General features: G+C 40.1%; 4 protein-coding genes across 4 annotated transcripts; all 4 read left to right on the forward strand.

Annotated features, from left to right (window-relative positions):
* The first annotated feature begins 429 nt into the window (after positions 1-429).
* Positions 430-2416, forward strand: LOC140952671 (uncharacterized). Its single transcript, XM_073402107.1, has one exon. The coding sequence runs from the start codon at positions 906-908 to the stop codon at positions 1887-1889; it is 984 nt and encodes a 327-aa protein (XP_073258208.1). The 5' UTR covers positions 430-905; the 3' UTR covers positions 1890-2416.
* Positions 2417-6461: 4045 nt separating this feature from the next.
* Positions 6462-7406, forward strand: LOC140952469 (uncharacterized). The gene has a single exon (XM_073401895.1). It carries the CDS (start codon positions 6462-6464, stop codon positions 7404-7406), a length of 945 nt encoding a protein of 314 aa, XP_073257996.1.
* An 865-nt stretch (positions 7407-8271) lies between these two features.
* LOC140952815 (uncharacterized) lies at positions 8272-10391 on the forward strand. Its single transcript, XM_073402263.1, has one exon. It carries the CDS (start codon positions 8644-8646, stop codon positions 9727-9729), a length of 1086 nt encoding a protein of 361 aa, XP_073258364.1. The 5' UTR covers positions 8272-8643; the 3' UTR covers positions 9730-10391.
* A 2239-nt stretch (positions 10392-12630) lies between these two features.
* On the forward strand, positions 12631-13713 carry LOC140952470 (uncharacterized). The gene has a single exon (XM_073401896.1). The coding sequence runs from the start codon at positions 12631-12633 to the stop codon at positions 13711-13713; it is 1083 nt and encodes a 360-aa protein (XP_073257997.1).
* The last annotated feature ends 717 nt before the right edge of the window (positions 13714-14430 follow it).

Here is a 14430-nt window from a genome sequence, read left to right on the forward strand (position 1 = left end):
ATCTATTGATTCTTTCCAAAAAATAGCTTACAATTTAAAAAGTGCTTATTCTTAATTAAGAAAAAGTATCTAAAGCAACGAAATGGCAACGTTTAAAGCTTTCTTATAAACCAACATGGTCTTTCTATGATCAAAATGGCTCTTTCCTTTGATGGTATGTGTATAAGTTAAGGCACGTTACACGGAACATTATTTACGATTGGATCAAATACACCAAATGAATTGTTTTTTCCGTGATGAAAACTGAAAGAAAGGAAAACCTTTTTCTTTTTTAAATGAATTTACTTTGTCTCTGTAAGTTGTCACTATAGTGACAGAAGACTGAATAAGTCAACAAATTGAAGCTAGCAAACTGAAATACTCTCCGGCAAGCCTGACAGCTGCCGACCGGCAGATCAATGTTTAAATTTCGTTCGGCGTATGTAAAGATTTCGTTTCTTGGGCTTATAACCGTACTTTGTGGTTTGATATTTGGCTTCATAGAGAGAAGGTAAAATCGGAATGGCATACCACAAAACCTCTCGCAATCTTTGATCAAGATGGTGGGAGAAATTTATACGTAATCAACACCGGGATTATTTTTGTCCAGTTTTTCATCAACAGTCAGGTCGATACAAGCGACGTATTTTTACCTCGTTGTAATCAGCTGGACTTTGGAAATAAGCTTTCACAAGGCTGTTTGCCCTTAAGAAAGATAGATTCAAGAGAGGACTTTTTGCAGACGATTAATGAAATTAATCAACTGCCGTTTTGAAATTACGAAAACGCTTTGTTGGTTGCAGATTGACGGCTTTCAAGAAAAGAAGCTTGAACTTCCGTTTTGAGACAAACAGCGCCAAGTCAGTAAACAGGTCGAGACCTGCTTTTTGGACGCCTTTCGACAGTGGATAAACACTTCTAGAAAAATGGCAGCGATTATTCATCTAACAAGTGCAGTGTGTCTATCTGCTCTGTCGGTCACCACGGTTACGAGCAATCTCCTTCTTCTTGTAGCTATTTGGAAAGATCCGCTGAAATGTTTTACAGCGCCGACAACGAGTTTCATAGTGGTCATCAGTCTTGCAGACCTTCTGACAGCGCTCACGACCGAACCCCTTTTCGCCGCTTACTACTTTGTGGTTTATTTCCAAGGCATCGAGGCAGTCTCAAGTGTTTTAGACAAGCTGTTCGCTGCAGGAAGTATTATTTCCACAGTGGCTATCAGTTATTCTTTCCTGATAGTCTTAGCCTTATCGTGGTCTCAATATGTGGCAATGAAATGCCCTCATAGCTTCAAAAGGATAGTGACAAAGCGAAACTCTCTAATTGTCATTCTTCTAAGTCTGATATATTTAATGTGCTTCACATCGCTGCAATTCACAGGAATGGATAAAGTCCTGTTTTTTAAACTTAGCCTGGCTATAAACACTACATTTCTCTCTGTTAATTTAACGGTGATTTTGTTGCTATTGAACGTAGAATTTCGACGCCATCTTCGTCGAGGGCGCTCATTTGAGGTTCCGGCTGGCAGCCCTTCCTCGGCCCCGAACTCAGGATCGAAACGAAAATCTCGCCGCGAAAACCTCCAGCAACAATTTACTGCAGTTGCGATGTACCTAGCAGCTATCCTACTCTTGTCAGCCTTACCTCACGTCATAACAGCGCAAGTATTTCTTTACTCTTCCAACCTATCTCCGCCAGCAATTCAAAACTTTCAGATCGCGCTCCAAATCTCTGATTTACTTTTATTTCTCAAAGTCTGCCTGGATACTTTTGTATATGCGTGGCGACTCCCTACTTATCGCCGAACCATCAAAATGCTCTTTTTCCGGAGAGATATCTGTGGACTTTTATGTCTGGATGATAATCAAACTGGTAATTCAACATCTTCAGAGCTATCACATATATAAACCTTGACGCGAGGCCTTTAACTGCGGAATATTTTCTATGGAGGTGGAGTACTGAGTCAAACACACAATTTAACTCGACTAGCAAGCTAATGATTCTTTTTGCTACTGAACTAACTTACGATCACTGAACGTGTCTTGTATGATCAAAAATGACGTTTATCTACGCTAATCGCTTGAGCGCTCAATGTTCGTTTTCATCAAACCGGGATAAACCTCCATGCGAAAATTTCATTTGTTATTTTTTCTATTAGGTACTTGTCAAAACTCAAGCACAATTGTTGATTTTTCTTTGTTTCGAATGAAAAATTTGACAACTGTTCTCAAAACAGCTGCATGTTTAGATGTTAAAACAACTTTGGCTGATTGGCAAGACGGAGAAGTTCAAAACGCTTACTTCATTAGCGTGGATATAATTTCCGTTTGTGGTTGTAGGATGAAAGGGGAACTGGTCTTTGAAAAGATTCGCCATTAATTCTGTCTCCATTTCAACCCATTCAACGTGTGAAACATGAACAAATCAAGCTATTTTAAACATCCATCCCGAATTAATTGTTCAATTATTTTAAAGGCGCATTGCAATTACCGACTTCTTACTTTAACAGACTCGGATTTAGTCATTAAATTAAAATTAACAAAATAGTTGGAGTTTTTTTTTTTATCCTGATCCCAGGGCTCAAACTCTTCAGTCATTCTTTCATTCCTGCCTTATTTACTTTTTAAAAGCCTACCGTCTCAATATTTGGTTAAAATTTAGGAAAATAAGAGGAGTTTATTAACAGAAGTAAGGTCCGCAATGCATATAAAGTTCTCTTTAACTGGAACCATTGGCGCAAAAGTACCGTAATTAGGACGAAAATTTTATGTCAAATGTATCCTGATTGGTTGAGAGCCAATTCATATAGCTATACAAGAAAAGTAAAAGTTAAAAAGGAGGGGGTGGGGGAGGGGGAAATTTTTAACAACAACATGAATTTTCCTTCGTTCGAGGGCATAGCAAGTATTATGTGCCATTCATTGAAACAAGCTACCCAACCTGTATTTCGTCTAGTTGTCTTTTTGTCTCTGTTTTTCTTGTGTAGTCCGAATTAGAAGGAAAGTATTTTCCATTCGGACGAACTTGGTGATAGTCTCCTTCGCAGCCGTTATTAGGGTCGTCACTCGTCACGCAACGCTCCTTAGTGGGGAGGAGCGTTGCGTGACGAGTGACGACCCTAATAACGGCTGCGAAGGAGACTAACTTGGTGAGGGAGAATGAAAAAAAAATTCTTTCCAAGATGTAAATGTGTGATACCTTGAGGTAACCTGAGATCGAAACGAAAATAGAGTCTGATCTCAGGTTAACCTTGAGGCAGATAAATATTGCGGTTTTTCGACTATCTCGCTAAACGCAAAATTAACTAGCCGCATATTAAGGTTTATTTAAAGATATCCTAGCTCGAACTCAAACAGTGAATTTTTGATCACATGGACATAATAGTGAGTGCTTTCTAGTAAATTTGTTGAGAACAATTCTCCCCAGTTTTTAGTCAATTTTTTGCCAAAAATGACTCGCAAAACACACCGTTTTCAACGTTGTAACATTTAAGCCCCCATATTGGCCAAGAGGTTTAAGTGATAGCCAATCATACGCCCCGGCACGACTTTCATGAAACCCCTGTTTTCTCTCTTGTATAACCTCGTGTTTCCGAATAGTTTCTGCCGAACTTTTAAGTTAGGATATTATATAGAATCTATTCGGAAACTGTTCGGAAGCTATTCAGTTACTATTCAAAAGTTTATAATTTTAATAAACTTCCACTCCGTATTGCTCCAAAAATTTCACGAGGCGGCTTTCTTTTTCTGTGCTTTAAAATTACATTAATCATTCATAAAGGAAACAGAAAGAAATTAAGGTTAGTGATAAGTCTTATGTAGCTAACTGAATTCTTCACTTACGCTCATTTGCTTCAGGGTCAGAGTGGAATAATCCGGTATTAAAGATGTAAAACCGCTTAACCAGGCTGAATCTAGACTGCGAGCAGTCTCTCTTTTTCTTCAGATTTAGTCCTGAGAGCAATGCACGCGCGCGGCAGCGGCCAAGCCGCGAGACGCGCGAAACGAGGGCGGCAGCCCGAGAAGAAAAAAGAGAGACTACCCGCTTAGCCAGAGCTAGCCTGTTCCAGGCTCCGAGATGGTGGTGGAAAGTCGTTCAGTAATAAAAAATGCGAAAAACGCGCGAGGGCTGGGGAGAGACAGGGCGGCGGAGGCTCTCTCTCCCATTTTTCCCGCCGCTACCGTCCCCTTTCCCAAGTCGTGCGCGTCTTATTTTCGCTTTGCTCGTTTTAATACGTTCCCACTGTACTTCTTGAGAGCCTGGCACAGGCTAAGCCAGAGCCAATGAATTAAGCGTTGGCCTCACAACGCAAAATACGATTGGCTGATTTGTGAAGCGTTGACAACAAACTGTCAATAATCGAAACCACTAACAAGTTGATGATGGCTGAAGCACTGCAGGAAAGTTTGTCATGTTTTCCGAAAAAAAAAAAAAAAAAACATTTTCTACGGAGCAAAGAGAAGCATAAGAAGGTCTCATCTCTCCGGGTACGTGACGTTATCGCGCAATTTAAATACTAAAAGCCTCTCTTCACTGTCAAGGAACGCTTTAGTTCCAAGACGGTAGTCTTACTTTAGAACTTTTAAAAAACAGAAAGTAGCATGGACTGGAAGACTCTTAGACTGTTTATTTTATAAAGCTAAAACAATAGTAATTACCAACGGATGCACTACAGGACATCGCGCTAGAGAACAAAGATTCTCAAGAATGAAAGAAAAAACAAAAAAAAAACAAATCGGCGCCCAAAGAATGACCTTGAGTGACTTGCAGCGTTGGCTTAGCTTTATTTAAGCTACAATTAGGATATGTAGAACAGTATCCCGTGAAGACTCAACATCCTGCAAACAAGAACTAGGCCACGGGGGATCTCATTCAAAACATAAAGCACAGGAAATTAATTATTAATATAAGAGAAATAGACCAGCTTTATGGCCTCTAAATGTGAGACCAGCGGCCAAAATTAAGATTTGCTCAGTCAATTAGCTTAGAATCGACTCTAACTCTATGCACTGCATAAGCTGCGCTATAAAAAGAAAAGTAGAAAAACCTCTGTTGTTCAAGCAAACTCTAAAGTCACGTTTCACGTGCCTGGCCTGTCAAAACTTCAGTTTTGACGCCAAAAAATCACTAGACCGTGAAAGACCATTGTCTCTTGCTTTGCGGGTAGTCTCTCTTTTTTCCTGCCTCTCCCGACTCGCGCTACCGGTCACGCGCGTGGCCATTTGCGTGTTCCGCGTTTTGTTCGACGGACTACAGAAAAAAGAGAGACTGCTCGTAGTCTAGGCTGAATCTGACTTGGCTTCTCAGTAATTACAACTTAATTAACCTGCGATCCCGGCGAAAGGAAAAAAATCCGGCCCGATCGCAGAACAACTTGATAAAACCTCGATAATTAATACAAAATACCCTCAGTCGTTTAAAACACCATCTGTTGAAGTTTCTCTGGCACTTAATATCACATTTAGCTACATTTCAGACATTTAAAACTGCAATATATAATCTGTCAAGCAATGGCGGTTTACGAAAGCTAGGCGACTAATTATTAAGAAGGCAGGGCTTTGCAGTTCGATTTCCTTTGCTAAAACTTTGCTCCCGCTAAATAACAATCCCGCCTGTTATGCTGGCTACGGTGTCGGCCGAAAGCTGACCGGCACATCTTCGGCCAAAGGCGAGCTAGTGAAGCCGATCGGAAAACTGCGCGTGAGAAGTCTCTGGCACCGGCCCTGCATGTCCACAATTACTGCTTTGATTACTTGGAATCTTCCGATCCTTTAAAACGGCAGGTGTTTAAAAGTTTTTATGTCACTTAATATCACCATGATTTACAAAACGCAAGTCAATTTATCTCACATGCAATTTAATTTGCGATACCTCGGTGGCTTATTATACCGATTGGCTGCGGATTTAATGTGGAAAGCAATCGATAAGCGTTTTGGCAATTTTTGATGAAAAGTTTAATTTTCAGAATAGTTTCGGGCCCAATTGTTTGCTACTTTGGGCAATTAACCAGGCGAAATTAAAATTTGCGACGTTCGAGGGATATATTAAAAACTGCGACATCCTGCTTGTGCCACAGATGCGTTCGTTCTAATTTCAGAGAGCAGCGCTAGACATTGATCACTGCATTCAGAAAAAACGTGATGAGTCTTGGCTGTTAGAACTCTTAACATGTTTTTAAGACTTTTGTTTCTACCGAAGGTTTTTCGATGACTTTGATGACATTCAGCCGCGACTGGATCAAGTAGAAGGTAGAATTGTCATAAAGACTGTAGAAAAGGAATTTTAGCCCAACCTGAACTCCGCAACATGGCTTTTGTGTGCTAAGGAACACTGCGTAGTGGCTACAAGTTATTTTTTCAATTACAAGGGAAGTAAAACTCTAAAGTAGCGTAAAAACAGAGCAGCTGAATTGGAATTGTGGCAAGGCTTCAAAATTCTCCTTGCGCTTTACCAAACGGAAACAGTTAACCAGCTGAAATATGGTTCCGCCTCAGTATGTGTTCCTAGCAAGTGCTATTTGTCTTTCGCTTCTCTCATTAACAACTTTCATAAGTAACCTTCTACTTCTCCTTGCTATTTGCCGGAAAGATTCAGGCAAATATTTTAAATTTACCGCACCGAGGACTGTTTTTATGGTGGCGTTAAGTCTGGCGGATCTGTTGACAGCGCTTACTACTGAGCCGTTCTTTGCTGCATATTACTTTATAATTTATTTTCAAGAAGACGAGGAAGTTAGCAGCGTTTTGAAAACACTTGTCAATGCTGGACAGTTGATATCAACTGTAGCAATCAACTTCTCCTTTCTGGTCATCTTAGCTTTATCTTGGTCTCAATATATTGCCATAAAACATCCACAAGGTTTCAAGAAAATTGTCACGAAAAGAAATGCAGTTATTCTCATTTTACTGAATTTGTTATATCTAGTGTGCTTCATCAGCTTAAAGTTCATAACAGGAATTAGTGAGATCGTCTTTCTCAAAATTAACCTGGCTAAAAATTCGATGTTTCTTACAGTAAATTTGATAGCCATTTTGTTGCTATTGAATGTTGAATTTCGACGCCTTGTTAAACGGAGGCACTCGTGGCCAGAAAACATCCCATCTGACATCACATCGCTGAACTCCATCGACAGGTGCAAACCGAAAAGGCGCCGAGATAATCTTCTAAAACAGTTTACAGTAGTCGTGATATACCTGGCTGTTATTCTTCTCTTGGCAGCTTTGCCTCACATAATAATAGCGCAAATATATCTTTATTCATCTGACCTATCTCCGCAAGCTCTTCGAGATCTGAGGATCGCTTTAATGGTCTCCGATCTACTGCTTTTCCTCAAAATGTGTCTGGATAGTTTCGTTTATGTGTGGCGCCTGTCTTCTTATCGCAGAGCCATCAAGATGCTCTTTTTCTGCCGAGGAGAAAAATAGAGAAGAGAAACTGAGCGCAGTAACGCATTAGACTTGGGCTTTCCACAGGAAGCCCATGTCAGTAAGTGACCGGTCATTATTTATCGCCTGGAGTTGGAGGTGGAGGGGGGGGGGGGGGGGGGGGTGGAGGATTTGGGGTTAAACAAGGTGAAATTTAGCCGATTCTCCCTTTGAATGTAACTTCCCTGAAGTGATCCCCCTAATAACATTTGATGACTTTTGCGATCCCCCCATGTCTTCATTTCCCAAGCAAATTTGAGTGGTCCCCCCTCTGAATCCTTCCAAAGTTTTCAGCGATCCCAGCTTGTGGGTTCTCAGTTACGACTGATCCCCCCTTTTGTTCTCCTAAAAATCAAGTGACCCCCCCCCCCCCCAAATCCTCCCCCCCGGCGATAAATAATGACCGGTCCTTAAGTACAGCTGCTGTACTGTGTACCTCTTATTGTATTGAGCCTGCAATGTTTTTGGAGGCGTAAGTGCTTAACAAGGTTGGAAGAGAATTTCAGCCAGATTTTCAAGCAAATATTAATTTAAATTTGTGGTTTAACTTCAAAAAATTCTAACGGGGGATCTAGATTGTTCAAGTTATGTAGAAGTACAACTCGAAATCTAAATCTCGCCTTAAAGGACACAACCCAAACTAAAGGTAATCCATTTTTTCTTTCGGAACTTTAAAAACTCACCCAGCCAGAGGAGCCTTGAAACTCGGCCCAGGGTTCTGAAACTTTGATCGGCCACGCGAACAAGACGAAGTAAACTGGAGGCGAATTTGAGGCGAATAAACCCAGACAAGATGACAATACCTATTCTTCCGGGGTAGGGAGAAAATGCAATTGTATTGCTTTCCTATTTCAAGGCAAATCAAGTTATTGTTACATTTTTTATCATATCTTCTTCGTTTACTTATATTTAAGCTTCTTAGTGGAGCATTCAGAATGTGGTGGTGACCGAAGCTGTTTTTACTTTGCATAAGGAAATATAATCCCCCTCTGTCCACCTGAGAGGAAACATAGAGGAAGTGGTTCTGTTTGCTGCACTTTTGCACCTGGTCGAACGGGAAGGCGAACGAATCTGTGAGAAAAAATAGAGTCTTAAACTTCCTTAGGAATTCCTAGGTCACATCGGTCTAAACGAGTTCTGAATCGAGAATTCTGTGTCGAGAGTCCGGTTGTAATAGCTTAGCAAACTGAATATTTGGCGGCGGCAGTAATAGACTGTTAACGAAACCTGACGAATCATGAACGCGACAAACAGTTCTGTTGACAACGAAGAATACTATGATTTCCGCACAATATCGGAAGTTTTTATGCTGGGATTTGCTCTTCTTTCTGTGGCAACTGTCCTGAACAATGGAATGTTTTTGTGGACTTTCTACAAAGATCCCTTGAAGTGTCTCCGAACTCCGTCCGCCATTTTCATGGCTGGTTTGTCAATCTCCAATTTTCTCACTGGCCTTATCGGAGAACCTGCTGTAGTAATAATCATTGCCTTGTCTCTTGTTAACTTTGAAGTTAAAGACATCGACAAGCTCTATCGCTTTACCGAAGCATTTTTCTCCGTCACGATCACCAGTTCTTTTCTGATTATGTTAGCTCTGGGGATCGTGCAGTATTTACTAATCAAGAACCCAAGAGTTTACGGAAAAATTGTCAGCCCAAAGTCAGCGATAATTGGCGTGATTTTTATTTTCGTCTATTCCATCTTCTTTGCCGTGTTACCTGAAATGACCGGCATTGATATATTCGTGTTTTATGCTGTTGAACTGGCAGTTCACAACACTTTATTGACAGTTATGGTTGTAATTCTCTACATTATGATCTACTTTGCATTTCGTAGGCTGGCTCAACGGCATCGTGATGCAGATCTTAATGAAAACGCAGAGGAACAAGGGCCTGTTACTGATCTACACCGTCGCCAAGCAGAAAAAGAATTTATCTATGGGACAATTATGTTGGCAGTGATCCTGATAATAACAGTTTGGCCCTACTGCATAATTTTGTTCATTGCACTGTTTGGCAAAGAATTCTCTCTGACTGTATGGATAGCGTGGATGGTCTCAGACTTCGTTATGATGTGGAAATTTGCAGTGGACCCCTTTGTGTTTGCATGGCGCCTAAGGAAATACAGGAAGTCACTGATAATGGTCATGCAGAGATCGTGCTCATGTTTTAAGCCAACAATACCTGGAGCTACCTACCAAAGGCACTTTTCAGAAACAACAGCTGTTCCAGCCCAGTCAGAAACCAGTGACCTTGATAACGATATGCAGTTGGCTATCAATGATAGCACTGATGCAACAAACGAACAGCCTGCCAGCGCATGATTGTATCCTGTTGCCCCATGTAAGGGAATCTGGATTCTGGAATCAGGGAAGTTTTGGCTTGTGGAATCCGAAATTCGGAAAAGTTTGCTTGTGGAATTTAGAATACAGCTTTTAAGGAATCTAGAAATCCCACTAAAGATTGGAATCTGGAATCCAAGTTCCACAGACAACAGTCCAGAATTGAGTACCTGGAATCCGTATCCACAGTGTGTAATCCAGAATCAAAGACTGTCTTCCATTCCCATACACAGGGCCTGGTAGTGGGGTCAGAGACATGTGTAAAAAAATTAATATATTGTATATAGGACCTGGCATCTTTTGTTATTTCATTATGGGCTTATGGTTGTGGGTGTGGCTCATTTAAGGTGAATGATACCCAAGAAATCCTGGGGCTCAAAAAATTTTGATCAGATCTAAACTCTCATAAGCATTTGCTATGAGTCTCAAGGTCTCATTTTGTTTTCGTTTTCTTATTCATATTGGAGTCTTCAACATTTTTTCTACAAAGTCTCCACCACCTTACACAAACCTAAGATCCTCTGATGCCATTGCACATACTCCAAGAAGATTGAATACTTTTAGACTTCTCTGCTAAATTGTTTGGTATTCTTCCTGAAAACATTTGTACTTGTAACTGTTATTTGTGAACATCTATTTTCTGTCACCAGAAGTGAAATAATTGTTAACTCTTTTTTAGTATTAGCATATGTTCACTTATAATATTGTTTATATAACTATTTTAGTGTAATATTCTTGTAGTTATTTCTATTCTTGTAGTTATCTCATGGTAATAAACTGACCAATTTAATCTGTAATTATTATACAAGTGTTTAGCATAATATTGGACAACCACATAGTGGGAGATCCTTTATACGCCATCATGCAATTTTGTTTGTCAATCATATGATTAAAGACTGAATTGGATGGCATGAAGTTCCGTTAGCTTTTTTAGAATTAGAACAAAATATAATCCAAGAGGTTTTTGCTAGAAGTGAAAAATAACTCATTCAAGTCGTTAACTTGGTGGGTAAAGCCATTATAAATGGTTGCCCTGCATGACAAAAAAATAGCAATAATATTAAATTAAATAAGAATAATAGTAATTACCCATAAAATACTTTACAGAATGCATGGAAAAAACTTTTTACAAGGTAGCAAATAAACTCTAGGTCCAGTAATTTTCACATTTTATTGCAAGTGTAAGTTACCAATAGTTGTTTTAGTCTGTAGTTTCAACTAGCCTGTATACATTATCGGGCTGCTGCAAACTTTGTTGCGAATAGACAATCATTAAATGTTTATTGTAACAAGTATTTTCGTATTGTAAATATTGTAGCATCTTAGTAGTTTAGGTTTTATTTAAATTATTCTGGTACAAGGTTATTGAAATTACCGTATTTATTTGAATAAGCCCCCAACCTCGAATTAGCTCCCACTTCGAATAAGCACCCATCGTAAAGGCAGAAGAAGTCAATAAGTGCCCAGCCTCGAATACGCCCCCACCCCCACCACACTCCCTTTCCCCTAACACCACAAAAAAAGTTGAATAAGTATTAATCAGAGACTTCCCCGAAGATGGAGTTTTCTTTGGAGTATTTTACAAACCTTGCTTTGTTACATCTTCGCGTTTTATTATTACTGTTTGTTTTGTTGCAAAATAAACATATTACACTTGCTGTAAATGTTGAAAATTTAGTAAGCACTCAGCCTCGAATAAGCACCCACCTCGAATAAGCGCCCACTCTCAAGGTAAAAAATTTTAAAAGCGCCCAGGGTAGTTAATTGAATAAATACGGTACTCAATTTCCTGATGGATTCCATCATAATTATTTTAGCACTGTGTCTATATATTTTAATTGTGCTTTTAGCATTTTAGCAGAATAGTTTATTTAACAATAGCATCAGCAGAACTTTAACCCAGCTTTTAGTACAGACGTTCAAGTGTAACCATTACAATTTGAAATGGGACCATTTTGACATTTTAGAAAAAGGAAAATCAGATACCCATTGGAAAATCAAGGATACTCTTCTTAATAGGGATTTCAAACCAGCCCCAGGAGCGGATCTAGGGGGAGGGTGCAGGGGGTGTGCACCCCCCCCCCCCCGAGGTGACCTGCGGTTTTCTAATACAACTGGTATTCTGCAAAAAAAAACTATGTGGTTTATTGGTGTTGAAGTAGGTTGAAGTAGAGCAAGAGACGAGTGCACCCCCTCTTAAAAAATTCCTGGATCCGCGCCTGAGCCCTAAACGAAAATATAAGCAGCAAAAAGTTTTTCTTATACCAGTTTGCATAATTTCATGCAAATTTCCTCACCTGTCACATTTATTTGCTTTTTTCTTCACGTTAAATTAGTTACTCATCTTACTTTGTTGTTGTTGTTTTTTTTAATTTAGTTACTACTCATGTTAACGGTCACTTCTGAAGATGTATGTTGAAGCATACGAAACGTCAAGTTCGGTATCTTTATACAATGCGTTTGTTATTTCTGATGTTTGTAACCGCAGTTTGTGTGTCATTCCTTTTAAAACTGAGATGGCCAAAAACCTACCAAGAGTATTTACGGTTGGATCTTTTTATTCTAAAAGCAACTTTTTTCGTATGAAATTAACAGGGCGCGCGAGGAGAACACGCGTCCTCGAGATTTCACTCTCACGCCCTTTCGCACGCCCTTTACGGCACACCCGTAGAGTTCCCGGCAGCCAGTTCGCAACAGACACTCAAAGTGGCTCCTTAATCACGGATCAGACGGATAAGGATTTTAAAACTGCCAAAAAATTAGTGCTTTAAGATTCCTCGAGGAGTAAATGGTAAATTCGTTGACTCAGGTGTTTTAAGGTTTTTGACGCTTAAAACTGAAACCAGACAACGTATACATTCAGGCTGTTCTCAAGGCTGCGTCATGAACTCGACAACTGCTCCGACAAATACTTCATCTGAAGATAACGGTTCAGGCTATCATTTCTCGATAATAGCACTGTTGATCGTCTTAATTTTTATTACGCTCTCCATTGCCACTGTTGCGGGCAATGGAATATTTCTTTTGACCTTTTACAAAGATCCACTGAAATGTCTCCGAACACCGTCTGCGATTTTGATCGCTGGTTTGACAAGCGCTAACTTCCTCATTGGCCTGATTGTGGAGCCTGCCTTTGTAATAATTTACGTCTTCGCATTTGTGTATGTTGATGGCGCAGACTTCGACAAGTTCTACCGTTTTGCTGAAGTATTCACGTTCATAACCATGAACAGCTCGTTTCTAATTATGCTAGCTCTGGGGGTCGTACAGTATTTGCTGATCCAGCACCCAAGAGTTTACCAAAAACTGGTCACGCCGAAATCATCAGTAATTGGACTTATTTTCATCTTCGTGTATTCCGTCTTCTTTTCCTTGTTGCCTGAAATGACAGGCATAAACAAAGCCTTGTTTACTTTCGTTGACCTGGTAGTCCATAACACACTGCTGACAGTTGTTATTGTCGTTCTCTATATGATGGTATACTTCGCATTTCGCACGGTGGCTCAAAAACTCAGTGACACAAACCAAGAAGAGAGCAGCAATGGTCAAAGGCCAGAATGTGAGCGAGAGCGTCAGCGGGCAGAGAAGGACTTTGTGTACGGGACCATCATTTTGACAGTTGTGCTCATAATAGCAGCCTGGCCTCTCACTATAACTGTCTTCATTGCGATATTTCATGAATTGTCTCTAGGAGTTTGGATAGCATATATGGTCACCTTGTTCTTTCTTTTGTTAAAGTTTGCAGTAGATCCATTTCTATTCACTAGACGCATAAGAAAATATCGAAAGTCAGTGGTGCTGGTTATGCGGAGAGTTTGTTCGTGTAGTGAGCCAGAAGCACCCAGGGCCATATATCGAAGAGAGTCTCCCAGAATAGGTGATACTCCATCAGATTCTGAGGATATGCAAGTGACTGTGATACATGGGGATAATCCAATGACACAGGAGCACACTGCTGTAGTATGATGAGATGAACATACAAATTCTCTTCCCTGTCCACCCCTGGCCTGGTGCTACTCAACAAAGTTTTGAACAGGGAGGCACGGCCCCAAGGTTGTTCTCCTTACCCTTTTATATACCATTTTTGACAGAAAAGGTACCCCTTTTGTATACCCTCTATTGAAAAATAGTACCCCTTTAATGACCTTGATAAGAATAGGAAGTTTTTATGTCATTTTTGTGTTTTAATGCACTGTATATTATATAGCCATAGGGTACTTCTCTTTGAAACGGTTTCATCAAAGGCCATTTAAAATACTTAATTGATAGATCTTCCTACCCATTCATATACTTCTTTTAGTAAATTCCCTACCCTTTGATATACCTGACCCCTGAAAAAGGTACTCCTTTCGCTTGAAACCTCCCCGTACGGGCTATTGTAGCAAGTATCTATCCCCCAGGTAACCACCATGGTTCCTTAGAAAGCTCTATAGAGAACATAGTGAAAAATCAAGATAGTACAGTATGACATGTATTGAGTGAACTCCTTATTTACTAATGTGTGGTTCCAAAATTATCCATACCTCCCCCACAGAAGGGATTTTCCCTTAGACCCCCCCCTCCACCTCTCTGGAAATTCCAGTCAAGCTTCATACATTTACTTAACTTTTTGGGCCTTTGACCCCCCTCCCCCCCCCCCCCAGAATTTCCAATCCCTTCTGTGGGGGGAGTATGGATATTTTC

Source organism: Porites lutea, chromosome 11 (genome assembly GCF_958299795.1).
Source record: "Porites lutea chromosome 11, jaPorLute2.1, whole genome shotgun sequence".
Taxonomy (NCBI): Eukaryota; Metazoa; Cnidaria; class Anthozoa; order Scleractinia; family Poritidae; genus Porites; species Porites lutea.